This window comes from Brachionichthys hirsutus, chromosome 6, assembly GCF_040956055.1.
Source record: "Brachionichthys hirsutus isolate HB-005 chromosome 6, CSIRO-AGI_Bhir_v1, whole genome shotgun sequence".
Lineage (NCBI taxonomy): Eukaryota > Metazoa > Chordata > Actinopteri > Lophiiformes > Brachionichthyidae > Brachionichthys > Brachionichthys hirsutus.
Genome location: NC_090902.1, coordinates 11,061,958 through 11,082,478, shown reverse-complemented (window position 1 = coordinate 11,082,478; position 20,521 = coordinate 11,061,958). Strand labels below are relative to the sequence as shown.

Here is a 20,521-nt window from a genome sequence, read left to right as displayed (position 1 = left end):
AAGGTGAAACAGTTTTATAACCTCGCAAATAAGAATGACCGCTGGGCAGCGCATTGTCGCTCCAGGCTTGTGATGATGTTCGGCGAGGTACTGCCACCCGATGGGCTGCGCTAGACCTTCAAATGTGAGCAGGCTGCAGATGGGTATGTGGTTGTGTTCATACTTTGGTTTTGTCACATCTCCCCTGAGCACAGGTCCTGATCTCAGGCTCCTGCACCACAATGTCCGGCCGGCTGCATGCGCTGCTACTCTTCCTAAGCGTCACCCTGGGGTGAGGTCAAAAACACATTCTAGAAGGGCTCAGACTGCATGCCGATGAGAGTAATGTGTCTCCTGTTTGGATTTTTTCGCCAACATCTCGCCTCTTTTTGTTTTGTTCCCGTCACTCTACTCTTTTTTTAGTCGTGCCTGTATGTATCCTGGCCACTACTGGGCAGAATCGAACGATTCACAACTTCTGCCAACAATTCAGAAGCTGATGAAAGGATACAACCGCTACCTTAGACCGAATTTCAACGGTAGGAATGAGCTTGCTGTGGCATTTCTGAGCATCGGTATGTCCCTGACATGAACGCTAACTGACTTTACAACTCTTCCCATGTGTCACAGAGGGCCCTGTTGAAATTGGGATGAGTCTTGATATCGCTAGCATTGATGCCATCTCTGAAATCAATATGGTATACAGCTCTTTTAGTAGGTGTATGATTGGAAAAATGAATAAACAAATAAAAACTTCATCCCAATTCACATCACTGATTCCAGGACTACACAGCAACTATCTTCCTCCGTCAGCGGTGGCGGGATTCCCGGCTGGTTTTCCCAGGTAATGAGAGCATCAGTGTGGATGGACGCCTTGTTTCGTTGCTCTGGATCCCCGACACCTTTATTCCAGACTCGAAGCGCTCCTTCCTGCACGACGTCACGGTGGAAAACCGGCTCATACGTATCTTCAGCAATGGCACCGTCCTCTACGCGCTACGGTACATTTAATTTGAAGGGGCTTAATTGTATTGATTTAAAATGCACTGGTGATGCTCACAGCCGTTGTGAGGAAAATGAAAGAGTGCTAGCTGCTGACAGAAAAACATACCAATGCAAAAAAAAAAAAAAGAGAAAGAAGAGGAAAGCAAAGGGGACACTTAGGTAACATGAGTCAGACGGACAACTCAAGGGAATGCCAACGCATTTCCGTGTTTGTCCTGACCTTCAATGCAGCTCACATTGCGTTACTGAAGATTGACAGCTCCCGAAGGCAGACATAAAAAATTGTCTTAACTTATCTAATCGGCCACCAAACTGAGAGGGAGCTTTATTATGACTAGACAGCTTTATTTGGGACAGAAAGGGTATTATTGTGCAGAATGTATTTGTCACTGGGTCTGATTTGATGAAATCGATTTAACATCTGCATTGTACTGAACTTCTTTTTATTCATTCGTGTTTCTCAATTCAAAATCTGCCATTATTCTTGCTTTTTTTTTTTCTTTTGTTTGCTGTGTGCAGACAAAGAAATAGGAGGCCATTGAGATGTTTACAGCATTGCTGGCCCGAAAGATTTATAGCAGCAGAGGAATTTGAGTCCAAAGGCCTGGAGACATTCTTTGAGTTCAAGCTAGCTCAATATAATTCATGCATCATAGAGAAATGACTAATGTTGAATCTTCAGATATGAGTGGTTTGTTTTGCGTGATTGTATCTCAGGGGCAGCTATTAATTCATGTCCCTGTCCTACATCAGATGAAAGGAGAAACTTTTGTTTTGAGGAGAGTCTCTGAAGGTTTCTGATGATCTTTGCTTTGAACACGCAACAGAATCACGGCAACGATCGCCTGCAACATGGACCTGACAAAGTACCCGATGGACAGACAGGTGTGCACCCTGCAGCTGGAGAGCTGTGAGTACCTGTGACTACCAACCGTCCACCAAGTGTGTAGGTGGACATAAATCACCACCATTTCATCATCACCTTCATCATTTTCACCATCAGTGTTGTGAGTATTTTACAGAAGAGACAATGTTACCTTAGCAGGCTGGATTAATCAAATCATAACAATCAAATGCTGTGCGTGTCTGTGTGTGTGTGTGTCAGGGGGCTACAACCTCCAGGATGTGGTGTTCTACTGGACAAGAGGGAATGATTCAGTGAAGGGTCTCGACACACTGCGGCTCGCTCAGTACAGCGTAGAGAGCTACCATACATCAGTGTCACAGGCGGTGTATGAGACGGGTATGACACCCCAACTCCCAGAATTCCCTTTACATGAGTTACAGGAAACAGCTTGAAGAAACTGCGTCTCTCTCTCTCTCTCTCTCTCTGTGTCTCCTCGCAGGACAATATCCCAAACTGGTGTTGCATTTTGCGCTGCGCCGAAACGTGCTCTTTTTCATTTTGGAGACGTATGTTCCCTCCGTTCTGCTGGTGGTTCTCTCCTGGGTGTCTTTCTGGATCAGCCAGTCCTCTGTGCCAGCCCGGACTTGCATTGGTCAGCGGCAGATCTCTTACTGCACGTCTCTGTAGCATCAACTATTATGACAATTTAACTGCATGCTTTCGAAGTGGCATGATTTGATTTCAACACGAATGTTGTAGGATAGCGTTTTCTTCATTGAGAAGCATGGAGCAGTTACGTAACCAGATGCCTGAGTCATTTGTCACAGAGGATGAAGATCTGAAACAAAAAATGATGCAACATGCTTTGCAATTGCTTAGATGTAAAAATGTAAATAATGACAACAAGAAGACCGTCTCCTTGGTAACTCAATAACGCCTGCAGTGAACTGATCATAAGCTCACACAATCAGGTGTAAACTGCATTACAGCTAAACTATATATCACCTTTCTCCTATTCGAACTCGTAGTAGAGATGAGGATCTAAACGCACGCGCATCCGTCACCAGAATTGATTTCCGATTCCTGGATTAGAAATCCATCGGTCTTCATATATTGTGAAACCAACACTGTGGTTTATTTCCCAGGAGTGACAACGGTCCTGACAATGACCACATTGATGATGGGCGCCCGTACCTCGCTTCCCAACGCCAACTGCTTCATCAAGGCCATAGACGTCTACCTGGGCATCTGCTTCACCTTCATCTTCGGTGCGCTGCTGGAGTACGCCTGCGCCCACTACTACACCATGCAGCATCACACCATAGAGGATCTATACAGGGTGAGACATGGGTTGTTATTGAAAAAGCAACAACCACAATCTGTTACAAAATGAAAACACTGCAATCTATGTATCTCTCAGGAACTCTTGAGGGAGTTCAATGAATCCAATGGAAACGGCTCCATCCCCGTTGTCACCTCCACCCAGCCGAAGCAATCCGTGGAGATTGGCTCCACTGCAGAGGAACCCACGGATCAGGCAGAGAACAGTGACGATAAGACAAATGTTGGCTCGAAGGAGAGTAAGTCAGGACAGGAATGCGACCTGTCCTCGGTGAAGAACGCATCGCGTCGGGTCGCCGCCGTCTTCAAAGTGGAAAATCCTCACAACATCGATTGTCACGCTCGCACCATTTTCCCCATGGCGTTCCTCTTTGTCAATATCCTCTACTGGCTTTACTATCTCTTCCTCTGAACGCCGCTTTCAAGCGTTGTTAATTTCACCACACTGAAGCTGCTCTACCTCCTCATTCAGAGCGAAACACCAGTTGCCACTGCCTGGATCTAAAGCGATCATTGAAGCTACAGTTACATGTTTTTTTTCCATCATAATCAAAGCTATATTGAACATGTATGAATGGATTACTATGAATATATATTAGCATGCAAATTGAAAATGCAAAGCCTGTATCCATGTATTTACTGACAACTCTGTAATATGAGTTTGCTAGCTTTAAAGTATCCACTGCACTGCATTCAATTGCCTTCATTGACTGATGTAGATTTTATTCTCGTTCTGGCTTTCATACACTGTTCGTATGACAAAAAACAACATCCAAGAAATTAAAAGGATAAACAAGTGAATGAAAACGCATTGATGCATTTTAATTTATTCAGTGTCTGAAGGGGACAAATGAATTACTGATTGAATGTTTGGTAACAATAATTAACGATTAATCCCTTATCCAGGCAGGAGGGCGGTAAAGTGCAAAAGTCAAACACAGGTTCAGCAGAAAAGTCATATCAGAGAGGAGATTAAAACACTTAGAAGAAGAAGAAAATGTGGTTTTCATTCGAGCAACACTTTGTTAGCCAGTGCGTATTCAAATGCCGTTAGAGCGCACGTCAAAGAGGGTCGATGTCACATTTGGTTTCAAACACATGAACGATGAGCTTGTTTAGCTGTACATCTTCAACACCAGCAGAGAAGCGAACATAATCGCACCCTTAACCCCTCCTTAACAACACAGCTCAATTTCCCCGGCACGCAGGTCCTACAGCGACAATGAGAGATGAAACCTGTAACAGTATAAAGCATACAAAAACAGAAGCTGTGACACACTCTATACAAGCAGACAAAAAAAAAAAACATATATAAAAAGGCTCAAAATGACTTGACTCCATTCTCTTATTTTCCACTTTAGCAATGAACCATTTCACCAAACTCCACACCGGTAAAGAACACACTCCTTTGCTGGCTTTCCTCTGCATTGCTGCAAGTCTAGGCTCATCCTCTTCTTTCTCAAACTCTGTGCTCTCTATTGTCTATTTTTTTCAAATCAGCAAAAACATTAAAAACAATTGGACACATTCGGTGAGCAGTCTTTAGAGTCCTCGCATTGGGAATAGTTCTTTCATGAAGACATATGGTTAATTATTCAGTGAAATGTACCTCCACCTAGTGGCTAATGTTCTTCAGTACAGCCTGATTCCTCAGTAATGCGAAATGTCTGTTTTTTCTGTTTATATTTGGAAGGACTGAATCGCAGTCACAGCAGTCCTATCCTCACACCCGTCGATTCTTTCTCCAATCTGTTCCACAGTAACGTTCTTAGGCTCTTTTCTTTGACTCCCATTCCTGCAGAAATACAAAAAGGGGGATTTAGTAGTATTTAGCGTTTCTTTCAGGAGAAATGCAGTTATTTTTGGAAGCTTCACAAATATGCAATGTCTGTTTTTGTAGTGCAGCGTAATAAATGAAAAAAAAAGCAAGTGAAAAAAATCCAATCCAACCTTTTATCAATTAATTCAACATTAAGCAAAGCCCATATTGGTCCACTAAAGTAATATGGAAGGACAGTGATTGGTTGGAGTAACTCAGATCAGCTCAGTAGTGGTTCCGCCTAAACACACTGGAAGTGCACAAATATACTTGACAGAATCTCCAGCGCAGACAAAACTGAAAAGGTCTGACATAACTTTTGTTGCTGTTGTTATTCTCTCCTTGGTAGACCGTTCAATTTCAAATTAGAACCAGAACGGTATTCACAAAGCCGTGCTGTGATTGTTTTCTAACGAGTGGCGTCTTCCCCATTTTCACGATGAAGGCAGGATGGTGTTTTGAAAACCAAATTCTATCATCTTTTTTCAAAATATGTCACATTCAGGCCCCAAAGACACATTTGTCATGAACAGAGCCCTAAGTTTACTGGTTTTTGTTGTGTAAATTGACCTTTAGCATAGCCGGAATACTTTAATCCAGCTAATTAAAAATTAATAGCAATAGTAATAAAAATCCAAATAAAAGTTCCCTTATTAATCTAATGAAAGGAAGCGAGACTATCCTTCACAGATTTAGAATAGAAAGGAGTCGTTTCATTTACCTTGGCCTTCTGCATGACAGTTCCTGTTGAAGAAGCGTAGACAGATGGAGGTCTCCTCCTCATCTCTGAGGCACAGTTCACTGGTACACACTCGCTGTAGACAAAGTGTGTCTTTTTGCTGGAGGCCTACACAAACAGGACGATGGAAAGGGCTGAATTATCAAAGTAAAGGCCGTCAGCCATGAACGCATTGCAGCAACAAGCGAGCATACCTTGGTGGGGGGGTTACCCTCTACAGCTGCACCCAGCGCTCCTCCGGCCAGACTCTTCTTCAGGTTTCCTTGGACCCGCGTTAGCCGCAGCTCCAGCTCCACTCTCTCCGCCTCTTTAGCTCGACAGGCATCTTCCAGCTGTGACAAGCGCCTGTTCAGGGAGGACTTCCTCCTCTCTGCACCGCACAAACACAGGGAGCGACGCAGCACAATGAGACAAACAAGGATCACCAAAGTGTCTCGCGTCCTTCTTCAGATTGTACATACAGTACAGTACTACTGCACTACTAATATAGATAACACTCTCACCACTGCCTGCAGCACCCAATGCACAATACAACTACAGGAAATTAATCCATTTGAGGTGGAATTTTCACATCCATTTATTTTACTAAAATATTAAAACATAAGTTGATGCTTTGTTTATCCATTACAGGCGTTTCTTCTCTCACATGATCGTCTAGTAAAGGAGGTCAGAGTGTAGCGTCGTCAGACACGGAGCAAGGATGAAGACAACACCCGTGGCCAGAAGTTTTGGGTCACTTAAAAATGCCCTTATTTTGAAAGAAAAGCACTGTTTTTCAATGAAGATAACTTTAAACTAATCTGAAATACTCTCTATACGTTGATAATGTGGTAAATGACTATTCTAGCTGCACATGTCTGGATTTTGGTGCAATACCAGTGTATAGAGACCCATTTCCAGCAGCTATCATTGCTCATTGGATGATTAGAAAACCCTGTGCAATCATGTTAGCACAGCTGAAAACAGTTTAGCTGGTTAGAAAAGCTATGGGACTGCATTGGCTGTCCCAAAACTTCTGGCCGTGGGTGCAGACACACTTGATATGCAAGCCTTCTAGTTCTTTTGCATTATAATTCTGGAAGCTAATGATTCTTGTTTGTAACTCATGGTTCTTGCAGTTACGGTATATTTAAAACAAAGAGATTGTGCGACATCTGATTTCTATGTTCTACCTTGCACTACCTACCAGAGGCCGTTTTCATCTCATCCTTCAGCTCTCTCTTCTCCTGCCGGAGGGTCACGAGTGCGTTTCGTATCCCATCCCTCTCTCGTTCCAGCTCCTCTTTCTCTTTCAGATAATGCTTGGCATCCTCTTCAGCTCTCGTTTTCCCATACCTTCCATACTGGTTGGTGTCTGGGTTTAGATGTCGCAAGGGAGCAAAAGGTTAAAGGTCATATGTGCAGAGGTTATGGGAAGAAGACAAACATTTGACAGCAATCGTTCTGCTTGTATTTGCCCATCACTTAATTCTAACATGATCAGTGTGTTCTCTACAACTCCGATAAAAGCTTCACAAAAAAAAATCTGTTGCGTGTTATTTTTTTAAAACGAGGACTTCTGTGGATAGCAATATCATGAAGCATAAAATAAAATATAAACAGAAACGGAGAGGTCAGAAGGCAAGGCAGTGACTTTCATGTGAGGTTTCAGTAAATCTCAGGTTACAGCCTGAAAGGCGCCGAGTCTTCGATGTGCCAGAATCTCAGAGGAGGTTTGGAAAACAAGCACTGACAGGAACTGTGAGACCAATATTACTTTCCGATATCACAGAATGCTCATTTCAAGGAGGCCAAACTCACACTAAACCAAACATGTGATGGGAGAGATGTGCACACCCATGGCCAAAAGTTTTGGGTCACTTAGCAATGCCCTTATTTTGAAAGAAAAGCACTGTTTTTTTCAATGAAGATAACTTTAAACTAATCTGAAATACTCTCTATACATTGCTCATGTGGGAAATGACTATTCTAGTTGCACATGTCTGGTTTTTGGTGCAATATCTACAGAGGCATATAGAGGCCCCTTTCCAGAAATGATCATTGCTCATTGCGTTAAAACCCTCTGCAATCATGTTAGCACAGCTGAAAACAGTTCAGCTGGTTAGAAAAGATTTTGGACTGCATTGGATGTCCCAAAACCTCTGGCCGCGGGTGCAGTTCATGAAGCACATACACTTACTTGACCCTGTTCGCTTGAGGGGGACTAACGACTTGTTCCTGCCAGAGCCACTACTGGAGAAACTAGAGCGATGCTTCTGATTCCCAGACTGCTGCCTGCCATTCTCCCCTGACTGGGAGCAGAACCGATGGAGTGGGGGGTCATGGTGGATGCAGGAGGATACAAGACAAAGATGAGGTCAGACAAAAACAATGGCGCTGTGTGTTTGTGGCTGTAGGTGAAGATATGTATGTACTTAATTGTGGTTCAGACGGGTTAGGGGGGGGGGGGGGGGGGGGGGGCTTTTATAGGCTGCAAAACAACCATGGCCTTGACAGGATGGTTCCTGTCACCGGCTTGATCATTCTTTGAGCTTTGTTTTGCTTCTCTTCTGTGGCCACACTGCTTTAGCTGTCCAACAGAAAGCTAGCATTCATAGATGTGTCTCTTTGGGGACTGATATGGGATGTCATACTCAGACAGAATCCACAACAGCTGCACATACAGAGATATGCAGCTCCCCATCTTGTTATATCAAAGTAAAGGGATATATATAGTACAATTAATTATTTAACTGGCCCTGAAAAAGTGCTGTCCCACCTGCATGTCCTCATTGGGGACATCATCATAAGTCCGGGAGTCTGTGGACGTACAGTTGGAGGACGTGGCCCACCTAGGGTCAGTGAAATAGAAATCAGTGTGAGATCTTAACGTCATTGCATCGGTCAGTGCTCTTGCTTTGACCCCCCCCGCCCCCCCAACACGCCCCCTTACACACAGGAAAGAATGGCGAGCAGCATCACGGATGTTAGCAATGGTTTCCACGTCAACATAATCATAATGCAGTGACTCTGGATCTGTCACACAGCCCGTCTCTGCCAAGAGGACACCCAGCCACCTTCCAAGTTCCTCAGAGCTGCAAGCCTGGAAAAAGGCAGAACAAAAAAGATTTTCAACAATGTTGTTCCTGTCTCCTTATTCTAATGAATATAAGGTAGATGAGAGCATTGAGTGATTTGTTATTCGTTGATGCCGATGGCTGTAAAATCAGAGTACTGCATCAACCCCATCGAAATAAATGCTGATTACTACAGATTTTCTTTAAGAAATATATATAAAAAAAGAAACTAAAAAGAATCAAATGGTCTGAATTTTACCTCCAGAGCAGCCTCTTCAGTGTTGGTCCGCAATATCCTGAAGGCAAAGGGATGTTTGGGTCCGAGTCCTGGGACGACCTCGCAGCCGTGGAGGGGAAGTGACGTCAGAGAGGGCCGTGGGTCACCTCTGTCATGATAGAAGTGCAGAGAGCCTCTGCTAACGCAACACCACTGCTCCCGCCACACCTGATTCACCAGCACCGACAGATAGCCTGCATGGCGAGGAGGGAAATAAGACTTGGATGCTTGAGAAACAGGGCAGGGTAGAATCAGCAAGGCTTAATCTCATGAGAGGTGCGGGTGCGGGTGCAGGCGGGGGGCTAGCAGCATGTGGCTAATTCACAAAAGCTGCTGAGAGTTGACAGCTGGATCGACTCTGTCATTTGCTGCCGTGCGATGGGGTTGAGTTGTGCATCCAGCTTTTATTACTTTGCCTCATATTCATTCAAAGGGACTTTGAATCGGTAACAATTTGGTGCAGGACAAGCATAACAACAACAACAACAATTTACCAACAAGATATTTCGAAACATTTTTAGGAACATGTGTAAAAAAATTATATTAATGCATACATTTAAATGTTTCCATATGAACATTAAATGTATGTGTCGGAGTCTCTTAATTTGATTTGACTTCAGAAAATGTTAAGCTCTCAGAAAAAAAAAGTCCTGATTTGTCTTATTTGACATGATGGATTTTTGTACTGCTATCAGACAATCCCATTTATGGACTCAGTGGGTCCATCAAGTGATCTCATGCCAACATTTTCACACCTTTCCAACCTAAATGAATGTTAAAAGCGAAGCAGGGACTGACCTTGACGAGGATCAGACATCCGGGGATCTCCTGGCCGAGGGGCTTTCTTCTTAGAGAAGCTGATGATTCGAGTGATTTTTCGGCCAGCAGCAAAAGCCCCCCTTTTAACCTTGCCTACAGTAAAAAATTAAAGAAGGAGGATAAAACAGTCACCTTCGTTCCAGATGAATGTTTGTCATTTGGAAATTATGATTCACAACACATGAAACAGTTAAAACAGAGGAGACTTTGAACAGCAGTTTGATGAACACCAACAAAACTCAAGGTCAGCTCCATGCTTTTCATCAGCGGATGCAGCGTATTCCATGTTTTTGTTGATAACTATGTCGAGTATTGAAGTTTTGCCCATTGGATGTTTCTCTAAAAGTCTTGTATCGAAATCACAACTACGAAAATCTGGAAAGTCCAGGCGTATCGGAATTGGCACTGGATCACAGCGAAATTCCTGAAGGCCACACTAATTTGGCTGCCCTACATTGACAATATTCTTTAAAAGCTATTCAACTCCAGTTGTTTATAATAGACAAGTACAGGAATCATGTGGCGACAAGTGTGTGAACTCCGTCCAGCGAAGAAAGTGGAGGAGATTTAAAAAAAAAAAAGATATTGCACCATGAGTTAAAATTTCTTCTCACCACTCTCTCTGCCATTCTCTCCAATTAAGATGCCCACACTGTCCGAATCTGATGCATTCCTTTCCGCAGATAACCTCTGTGGAAAAAGTAAACAAACACGGACAAAACTTTGAACAGACTGTAAGTGAACGAGACTCTTGGTGAGTCACTCCTCTGCCCCAGCTATATCCTGCGACTTCATTCATAGGGCGTTTTGTTCTGACAGATTGGTATGGTTTAAGATTGATGCGCCTGTACCATCACTCATCATACCCCCCCCCCCCCCTCCCTGTCATTGCTGTCTTAACACCGAATTACACTGCATACTTCTTCCTTTTTCTGACACCAGCAATGGGATGACTGCATACTCATCTGAGGCAAGCAATTGTTCAGGATAATTGATGGTGACAGGTCAATTGCTGCTTGCCACCAACGTTTCCTCACCTCAGCAGTGAATATAAATTGTGTCTTCAGGAGAAAAAGAACAGGGACATGCGGGATGGGGGGGGGGGGGGGTACCTACTGCCCTTACCTTATCGAGTTCCATTTTTCTTGAAATGACAGGAGACGCGGATTCCTCTGGAGCGGCATTCTGGCCACTCTCCTCTCTAACAACCTATGGAGACATTGTGCATGTGTCACCCTTAACTGCACACTTCATTCTGAGGTTTGATTCTCCAAATCAAACCCAATTCATGTGATCAGCAAAGCATTTGAAGGTTGTGTTGAGGATGCGTATATCCTTAATTGCATACCTACAGTATCATTTTGAAATGCACCTTACCCTGAGCCATCTATGGGCCTGCTCCTTGCTTTGCACTGCGAGCACCAGTGCATCTCCATTGGGCAAGGTGAACCTGAGTTCATGATGCTTTCTCTTGGAGTCCTTTGGTGCATAGACCACAGCGCACTGAGGCAACAGCAGGTCCACATATGGGCACGTATCCTTAGAACTCTTATAGCACTGCAGACAGGAGGATACATGGCATACATCATGTTACAGAGGCTGCATCTATATCATGAAAGGATGACTACATGATTTACTGCAAGCTTCTTACCTGGAGTCTGTTTTCTCGTATCACAGTCAGCTGTTTTGCCCACTGGCCAAATCGTTTCTTGCGCAGAAGGAAGGCACATATGCGGCAGTCCCTTGCAGGAGGCATGGAACTCTCATCCGAGGGCCACTGATGGGTGAGTTGGACACCAGGGCTCCTTTCTTCATCATCTTCCTCGTAAGATTCATAGGAACTGCTTAGAGCATCTGAGTCATTGTCTGGGCGAGGAACAACAATGAAGTAAAAGTGTCATTTGCTAGTTTAAAAAGTCCGTTTTCATTCAATGAGGGAGGGCAACTCGACTTACACGAGTTCTTGCGATGTGAATTTATGCAGGTTGTGGAGTAATTGTTTTCAGCGTCCTCATAACCATCCTCAACAGAGTTGGGAGGGCTTGGCCTGTCTGAACAAACGAAAAGCATAAAAAGATTACGCCCAATATTCCAACCTGTACTTTGCAATATTTTTGAAAGTGTCCTGTGACTATGTTTAATTTGCAATGATGAGTACTGATTTTTATGGTTTTAGAGCATTAAGCGAAAGCAGAGAAGCTTCTGACCTCGTGCAATGATGTACTCTGGCATCTCGCCCGGACTTAGTGGCACTGCCTCTTCATAGTAGTCCTCGGGCGGAGGTGTTGTCGGCAGAGGGGGAGGGGGATCAGTCGAGTGTGGGCCGAGGGACTCCTCGCCGTTTTGCTGGGAGAGACACACAAACAGGAGACTCAGATTTCCTCCACCACCGTGAAAGATTGTTTTCACACCCTAAGAACTACACCATCAAAGAGACAGAATGAAACCCTTAAAATGAACCATAAATTAGGAATCTTGGCAGGTGCAAGAATCTGAAGTCTTCCAACATGGCCATGTGTGCGTGGGAAACCCCCCACATGAAGAAACAAACTCAGTTGTGCTTTAGAGGGCTAGTAGTCTATTGCAAAGATACATATGGACAGCATGTACTAAATACTATATTGTACAATATCCTTCATCCTTACTTACTAAGTCAACTCTACATGTATTGGACACCTGCCTCTTTTTTCGTGTCATCTTGGCTGCTCTTATCTCCTTTCAGATCATCTGTGACATCCTTTAGGTCTCCAAGCTCACAATCTGTAAATAAAACATCACAAATCAAGTCACATTGTTTTTTTAAATATATAAAAATATAACATAATATTTGCAGATCATATAGATAGGTGCACATCTAGCAACGACATGCTCTAACTTAAACTTACCAAACCTCTCAAAGAGAGATTCTACAAAGCTGGTGCCGTTTCTGTAGGCTGATGAGTTCACGTAGATGTAGTCTGTTCCTGATACTGGAGGTGAGGGAAAAAAACACGGCATGGATCCCACTACACACTGCATACACACTGCATACACCTACAATCAGTGTCTGCAACACACAGCTTCATCCGTCTGCCTTTCCTAACCTGATGGCTGTATCTGCTGCAAGAGGTTCCACACGGAGGTCTTCTTCTCCTGAGTGGATGAGCTGAGTTTTTCCTGGTCCAGCATCTTCAGCAGTACGCCCAGCTCGCTCACCAGCACCTCCATCGCTTTACAGAGGGGAGGCAAAGGTCAGGGAGGAGTCAGTATATCAGCAAAGAGGTGAAAGGTCTGACCGAATAGTCCAAACAACCCCCCATGCGGATGTCAAAGAGGATTTCTGCTTTGCTTTTCCTGTGTCTTTCTTTCGTTTTCTGCCACTTTGCTTAACGGCTTGTCGATAACAATCCACCACCTCCTTCTCTTCCTCTCCCCCTTTCCTCCCCTCTCTGTAGTGGGCAGACTAAACAACAACAAAAGGTGGCAGGAAACACGTTTGCTAATTACTCCAAGACCTGACGCAGTGGTGAGCGCTGTTACCTCACAGCAAGAAGGTCACAGGTTCAAATCTTTTGGGGTTCTCTGGCTTCCTCCCACCACCAAAAACTCAGAGATTAAGTGAATTGCATACGCTACATTTCCCAAAGGTGTGAGTGTGTGTGTGTGTGTGTGAAAGATTGTCCATGAACTGGCGGCTTGTCCAGGGTGTACCATAGAAGATGAATGAATGGAAAAAAAATAATAATTGAAGGTCACTGAAATCCAAAATCATTTAATCACAGACAGAAAATTCAGCACAAGCTGCGAAGACAACCGTCGGTTTTGGGGTTGCTGTGGCTCAGAAGGGTTGACCTCACCTACTCCACTTATTGGAAGGCTTGAGCAAGCTATTTAACACAGATTTTACTCACAGACGCTGGAAGGCTCTGCCAAAGGGAAACATAACATGCAGTATATTCTAGTCATCTTATCTGGCAGGTCTGAAATTGCTCACACAGTGTTGGGTGCAAATGAAAATAAATTCTGGTCTAAAATGCTCAGAAGGAATGTCAACTAAACTGCAAAAAACACTTTGGCTGAACAAATACAAATCTGACATGGGTAATTGAAGGACCTCGTTATGGTGCAGGCTCGGTGAACCAACAAGGTATTGCTCGGATATTTGAAGTCGTATCCTCGCAAAAATAGCCGTTACAGTTTGTAGTTCAATGCTGCATATTGATCTGCAAGATGGGACAATGAAGCTAAACTAAATGAACTATCTCCGCCATAAGTTGCTGCTTTACTTGGATTAATTAATGGACATTTCTCAGCTTTCATAACCTTAAAATGTCTGAAAAGCCCAGAGCAGCTGAGTCACGGCTGACACACTTGTTTGTCCTCATGTCCCACTCCCTCCATCTCTCTCTCCTGCTCACGGCCCTATTTTCACAGTCTAGCCACATTAAACGCGATGAACCGTGCAGCTTGTTGGGGTCAGTCGCAGGACAGCCACTGAGCCAGAAAAGGCTTTGTCCGGTGGACGGTCATATGGAGAAGAGTTCTGCGCTGCACTGAACAAGCATGCAGGAATGAGCACAGGCACACAAATATACAAAACATGCAAGATTGCAAGGTTTGCTTAATAAGTCGTGTCCAAAGATCGGTGTGCCTGTTAAGAAAAGGCTCACAATTGAGAATGCTATACATTCGGACCGGATGCTGGAGCAAAACATGTTTCTCAACCTCCCCTTGCCACTTATGTCAAGCAAAACGTCTTGATATGCTGGAAGATGTATCTCGTATTTGTCAATGTGTGTTCTACATTTCAAGCTGCTCCCACTCCCACTCCTTAAAAGCATACATATTTTCTAGAGGTGGGTCTTCCTATGGGCTTAACAATGCCCTGCTAAGTCAAGAGCAACAGGGCCGACCCTTGTGTGTATGTGAAACCACTTTGTCATCTTAACCAGTGTAGTTTCCTTCTATTGTGATTGAAAGAATGCTCACATGGGAATGGGATGTTTCTTGCCCAGTGAGTTGTGTGTCTATAGCAGCGGTTCCAGCTGTTTTAGCTTCTGGCCCTTGTACACCACTGGGATTCCCCCAATCAAGATGAATCTCGCTCAGTTTGACATCATGTCAGACAGAAAATGTAATGTACACCTCTTAGCAATGAATCAATGAAATCAATGGGCATTACTTTTGAGGAGTGTGTGTGTGTGTGTGTGTGTGTGTGTGTGTGTGTGTGTGTGTGTGTGTGTGTGATTGAGGTATGCCAAAGCATTCTCTAAAGAGCTTGAGAGCATGTCAAATTGAGCAAAGGGGAGTTGCTGTATAGTATCTGACATGTGAGGTGCAAAAGATCACAATCTGCAGCTTTGCTTTTAAAATGATTCTTCACATCTGTCCTGTAGCTGCTAACCAGTGTGAGAGTGTGATGCGTCAATGAGGCCCCACAATGCCAGATAAAATGATTTTGCTTTGAAGCCATCCTGGGGTAAACTTTGATTTTATTTTTTTTTCAGCTACAATCAAACTTTTGGATAACTTTAGCCCTTAATCCTCCAGAGAAACCATCATGAGGGGAGCAACAGAGGGGTGCAGGCAGTGCACCATTTCAGCAGGAATGTGTAAAAGTTATTCCGAGGCACACTCAAGCATTTACTTCCTCACACTAGGCTGACAATTGCTGTTAAACACGAACCACATTCCTGACTTTGTTAAGAGTGCAAGGCTATGCCGAGTGTGTTTGTGCAGGCGTACAATGAAACGGAGCGAGCAGTTTGTTTAACCGTGCAGACTCCGACTTTTAAAGCAGGCTGCACAAAATCTTGAAGGGAGTGACAGAGGCGAGGGGTAGAGGGGGGGGGGGGGGGGGGGGGGGTGAATACTGCCAGTGAGATGAGCACCTGCGCTAACATGCCCAACATGCCCTGATATGAAGGGTAATGACCTCAATAGAGAGTGGGTTTTATTTTACTCTTTTTTTTTCATCTTCAGGACTTTCTTCACAGCGACCTTACTTTTCTTAACAAACATCACACAAAAAACAGTCAAATGCAGTCACTTGGCAGCAACTTTGCTTTTCAGTGCTGTTGCAGGACAAACGGCGTCTCACAAAGAGTCTCTTAATGCTCCGCTATTGAATCTGTGTTGACAACGATGGCTTTCTCAACAATGCAATGTGCCTGAATTCTTTCAGCAAGATGGCATGATGCCCGAGGCGTGAAGTAAACATCGCCTGATGCCTCAGCATCCTGTCTCGTGTTTACAGCTTCTCATTGTTGCCGATATTTGCATGTCTTTTCATTCCTGGCACCTTCTTTGGCTTTTAAGATACCTGCTGTGTTAAGTATTGCAAAACAAGAAGCACTTCCCTTCAGCACTTACCCTTGACAGCAGTGGATGAGAGCCCCACCATTTTCTTGAGCTACACAAGGAGACAAGCCCGGGTCATTCATCCATGAGCAGGTTCTGTAGGAGATATTCCTGATTCAAAGCCTCCCTGTGTGCCCCCCTGTCCTCTGAAGTCTTTGTGTTGGAGGTGAGCTATAATGTGACTACTGCTACATTCACACTTCCTTTACCTCTCCCTTCCTCCCTCTGATCTGTTATCTCTTTATACCTCCCTCCCACGAGTGTCCCCTCCTCTCTTCTAGGGGGGGTTGGGATGTGGTGTTGGTCCTCTGTGTGTATGTATAGGCCTACTGCACCCCCCCCCCCCCCCCCCTCCACTGATCCTATGGATCGTATAGCACCTGGGAAAGGCTCGCTGAACAAACACACAGACACATGTCGACTAATAGCTAACTCACATTCTTTATTCTTCCTCATTCTTTCCTCAATGCATTGTTAAACTTTAACTATGATTGTGGATACACTCTGGTGTCATGAAGAAGCCACTTAAATAACTCAATACATTAAGACATTACTAGATTAAATTTAAGCATGTTCAAAAGTGACTAGCAGATAAAAAAACACACACACACACCAATCAGTGTTTCCAGTGGGGCTGTTGCTGCAACATTTTGATTGTAATCTATTTGAAAGATCCTTCTAACGTTGAGCAAAAGCCACGCAGTGAGGCAAGTTGAGACATTTCAGAGCGACACGTGGATGGCTTGTTGCCTCGGGGCAGATTAATGTGCTCCAACATGATGCAGCATGCCGCCTTCAATCTACACACACTGCACTCGCACACAAGCGCACGTAGACCAACACACATCAGTTGCACAACAGTGCAGAGACGGAGAGGCCAAACAACCTAGATACGCTTTTAGTGGAAATCAGTGGCAGAGTGAAGACAATGTCAGCCGGCACAATCACTGTGAAGTTACTGCATTAGATTTAACACACAGTCAATTCATGTGATGTCACTTGTTATTTGGAATCCTGGGTAAACCCATTTTATACTTGTTGTATCAGAGACAACTTTATTAACAGACTTGTGCAATTTGTGTGTATTCTGTGGAAATGACAGGAAGTCACTGCTGGGATAGGATCCAGCATGACCCGTGACCCGGTGACGGACAAAGCGCTTCGGAAAATGAATGAATGCTCACAAAGAATTTACGCTCCAGGAAAGGTTCCGTCAGGAAGACTTTTTCTTTCCATAGTTTATTTCGCATCAGCATCCTGTCATTCATGAATCTCACACATGCATAGTGTTAATTTCACATCTGTCCAATAGTGGCATAACTTTATTATTTGCCTATAATCTTGCTGCTGTTTTTGAATAATATTCTCTGTGTACTTTTATTTCCATTCTCCTGACTGTTTTTTGTCTGTTTGTTTATTGATTTCTTAGCTAGGGTGTTGAACAAATGTATGATAGTGGAATTATGAAACTAGGTTTATTGGAAATATGATTTTTTTAATATCAGAAAATACACAAGAGAGTTGTACACCTTCTATTTGTCATGACATCCGGAAGTTAAAAGGAACAAGGTCTCTAAAAATGGTCTTTAACTATCAATTTATAAAATAAAAATAGCTTACCATTGCAGCATTTATTTCTGGACTTATTTAAGATTTAAAATAAAGAGAAATAGAAAAGCACAGACCTCCACCAAGCAGCTTATTGCCCTCCTAATTAGATTTACACCGTCGACATGGTGATCTGGATCATCATCAAAAGGTTCTAAATTGTTCTTGGTATCTTTATACTCCCAACCATGAAAAGTAAAAGTGAATCAGGGTTGGTGTATTTTTAAATGATTTTTTTAAATCTATAAATTGAGTTTTTAATGTTAAAGTTTAATATTTTTCCTGACTTCATTCTGGATAAGATCCAGAAGACATTTTGCTTGACAGTGCATTTCGGACCCCTTTATGGCTCTGATTTTTGGTGAGTGAATTGAATGCAGACAGATTCCATTATAAACATAGCCGCTATGATGAAGGTAACAATGGTCGTTGTTTAACTAAAGCACCAATGGATGGAGAATTAATAATAAGGAAGGATTCAACTTGTGGTGCAGTATCTTGAACAGAGAGAGAAGGATGACATCAAATCTGAACCCACACTGTCTTTATCGGTGTGGGGGGGCAGATCAGTCACATCTCTTTGCTCTTTTCTCTGCTGCTTGTTTGGTGACAGCTGCAGTTTAACAGACAATCACAGAGTAATAGTGAGTCTCTATTATCTTAAATGTATATTTAAAATCTGCAATGAAAGTGAATGTTCATGGTATCATAGTCATTGCCCTCCGAGGGACAAAATCAATAAAAAGTATTTAGTATTAGTATTTAGTACTGTAGATACCAGCGGAGGCTCTGGAGAGGGGACCAAAGCTGCTACAAAATCCCCCCTCCCATTAAAACTGGGTACATGGTGGCTTAGCAAAGCTAGGACATGACCAAAATTTAGGGAACATATGTTTCTTCAATTTTAAAAGAAGTTATCAAATCCATAATACAAGATATAGCTTTAGTTGACCCGAAAAGCTCCTGTGAGGAGCCTGAATGGCAGCGCCATCTGTCAGAGATCAGCGTCAAATGAAAAATGTAGGCTTCTTCTTGCAAGTCTCAACTTCCTTATTATCTTTGGACGTGTTTGATATGCAGCCATATCCAAACCTGATCCAACATGAAAGCTTGCTGGAGTTTGGAGACTTTGCGTGGGAGCGTCTATTCCTCCAATCACTAAGTGGGATTGAACAATGTGAGCCAGCAACTTTTGAGAGGAGCAGACAAGCATACATATTATATAAAAGGACAATGTTATCTCAACTTAAGTGGCTCAAAAGAGAGAGCAGACAACAGCATTGGAAAGTCATCGTCTGGCCAGGCGGGGGGGGGGGGGGGGGGGGACTTCATCATCTACCCTGGGGCATGTATGTTTACAGACAAAAGCTGAATCCTATCCCAGATGAAAAATCTATGTCACATGTGGTTGTGGTTCAAAAAGCCCCAAATGATCACAAGTGCATGCATGCTTCATGAAGGAGAACACTAAGGTGTGTGTTTTCTAACATATCCACATTATCAAGGTGAGGTAACCCAGATGACCAGATGTGCTTGGTTTAATAGCATTACAATCTGTGCCAACAATCTCTCCTCTCACCAGCATGTGCCCTATCATAATAAAATGCCCTCCCACTCTACTCCTTAGATTCCAGGCATTTCCCGATTCCCAAGTCATCCTGTCCCTCGCACACAAAGCATGCCTGGACACTCACAGTCTGAGGTCTCCGGAGCTGACGGAGGGGGGGGGGGGCAATGCTCATCTGTCACCTCAAATTCATTATTGGCTCCATCACAGAACCAACAGAGATTCTCATCATTCACCTCAATCAACCTGTACTGTTTTAGCATCTTTCAGCTCTCTGTTTTGTTCCTTCTCCCTGCACTCACCGTCTAATCCGTTAGGAGCATTAATAATTATTAAGTGATAGTAAAGTGCACAGCTGCTATATTCTGCCTGCTCAGTGCCAGATTAGTGACTAGCAAGTAGCACATTCCAGAGCTGCAAAACATATATTCTCATCAGATTATGGTGGACAACAAAATACAGATGAAAGAAAGTGGAAATTGGATTAGGTTTTGGGGACAGGAAAACAGCTCAGAATAAATTTCATACGAAAAGTTGTAAAAGTGGACACAATGAGCGAAGCATCCTGCGGTGGTGTTCAAGGCCAATAAAGTGCAGTGAGGGTTGAGGACAGAGACAGGAATACAATCCATTGTGCCTTTAATGAATGAAGAGTATGTTCCGAGGGCCCCATCTGGAGCCTTGATTAGCAATCATACTATATCACCTATGAGCAGAAATCGCCATGCATGTTTTCAGATCACACTGGGTGTGATAAGCAAACTGCTGATGACCCAACAAGCCTCATTTCCTGTCCTCTATTAGTTAGTGGCCAACGAGCTGTACAGGGATAGCTCATATTAAGCCCCCAACAGAGATGGACTTCCTCCTCGTGATGACATCACTTATCATCTCCGGCCTTCTGTTTCCTATTCCTGTCAGCTGACCCATTCCCATTTTTTTTTTTTATTGTGACCCCATTCTAGATCCTGTACTAGATAGAATTGAATGCCCTGCTCCTTCTGACTGTATTTCAAAGGGATTGACAATATAATGTGGCTTTGAAATGCACCATTATTACTAACCTTATTTTAGCTGCAATCCCCTCAAGAGTGAGAATTCCTTTCTCATGGCACTGACATCCTC

The 20,521-nt window shown here is 43.5% G+C and overlaps 2 protein-coding genes across 2 annotated transcripts; one reads left to right on the top strand and one right to left on the bottom strand.

The window, feature by feature from the left end:
• Nucleotides 1-221: 221 nt before the first annotated feature.
• gabrp (gamma-aminobutyric acid type A receptor subunit pi) lies at nucleotides 222-3,584 on the top strand. The gene is made up of 9 exons (XM_068740199.1): nucleotides 222-271; nucleotides 403-518; nucleotides 610-677; nucleotides 763-980; nucleotides 1,812-1,894; nucleotides 2,090-2,227; nucleotides 2,331-2,483; nucleotides 2,977-3,170; nucleotides 3,252-3,584. Exons 1-9 carry the CDS (start codon nucleotides 222-224, stop codon nucleotides 3,582-3,584), a joined length of 1,353 nt encoding a protein of 450 aa, XP_068596300.1.
• Nucleotides 3,585-3,890: 306 nt separating this feature from the next.
• On the bottom strand, nucleotides 3,891-16,264 carry afap1l1a (actin filament associated protein 1-like 1a). Its single transcript, XM_068740258.1, has 19 exons — nucleotides 16,234-16,264; nucleotides 12,966-13,091; nucleotides 12,768-12,851; nucleotides 12,563-12,642; nucleotides 12,090-12,228; nucleotides 11,838-11,933; nucleotides 11,534-11,748; nucleotides 11,260-11,439; nucleotides 11,008-11,091; nucleotides 10,497-10,572; nucleotides 9,862-9,975; nucleotides 9,046-9,257; nucleotides 8,667-8,812; nucleotides 8,489-8,561; nucleotides 7,910-8,021; nucleotides 6,917-7,084; nucleotides 5,925-6,100; nucleotides 5,713-5,838; nucleotides 3,891-4,967 (listed from the first exon to the last, which is right to left on the bottom strand). The coding sequence occupies exons 1-19, from the start codon at nucleotides 16,262-16,264 to the stop codon at nucleotides 4,941-4,943; spliced, it is 2,265 nt and encodes a 754-aa protein (XP_068596359.1). The 3' UTR covers nucleotides 3,891-4,940.
• Nucleotides 16,265-20,521: the final 4,257 nt, after the last annotated feature.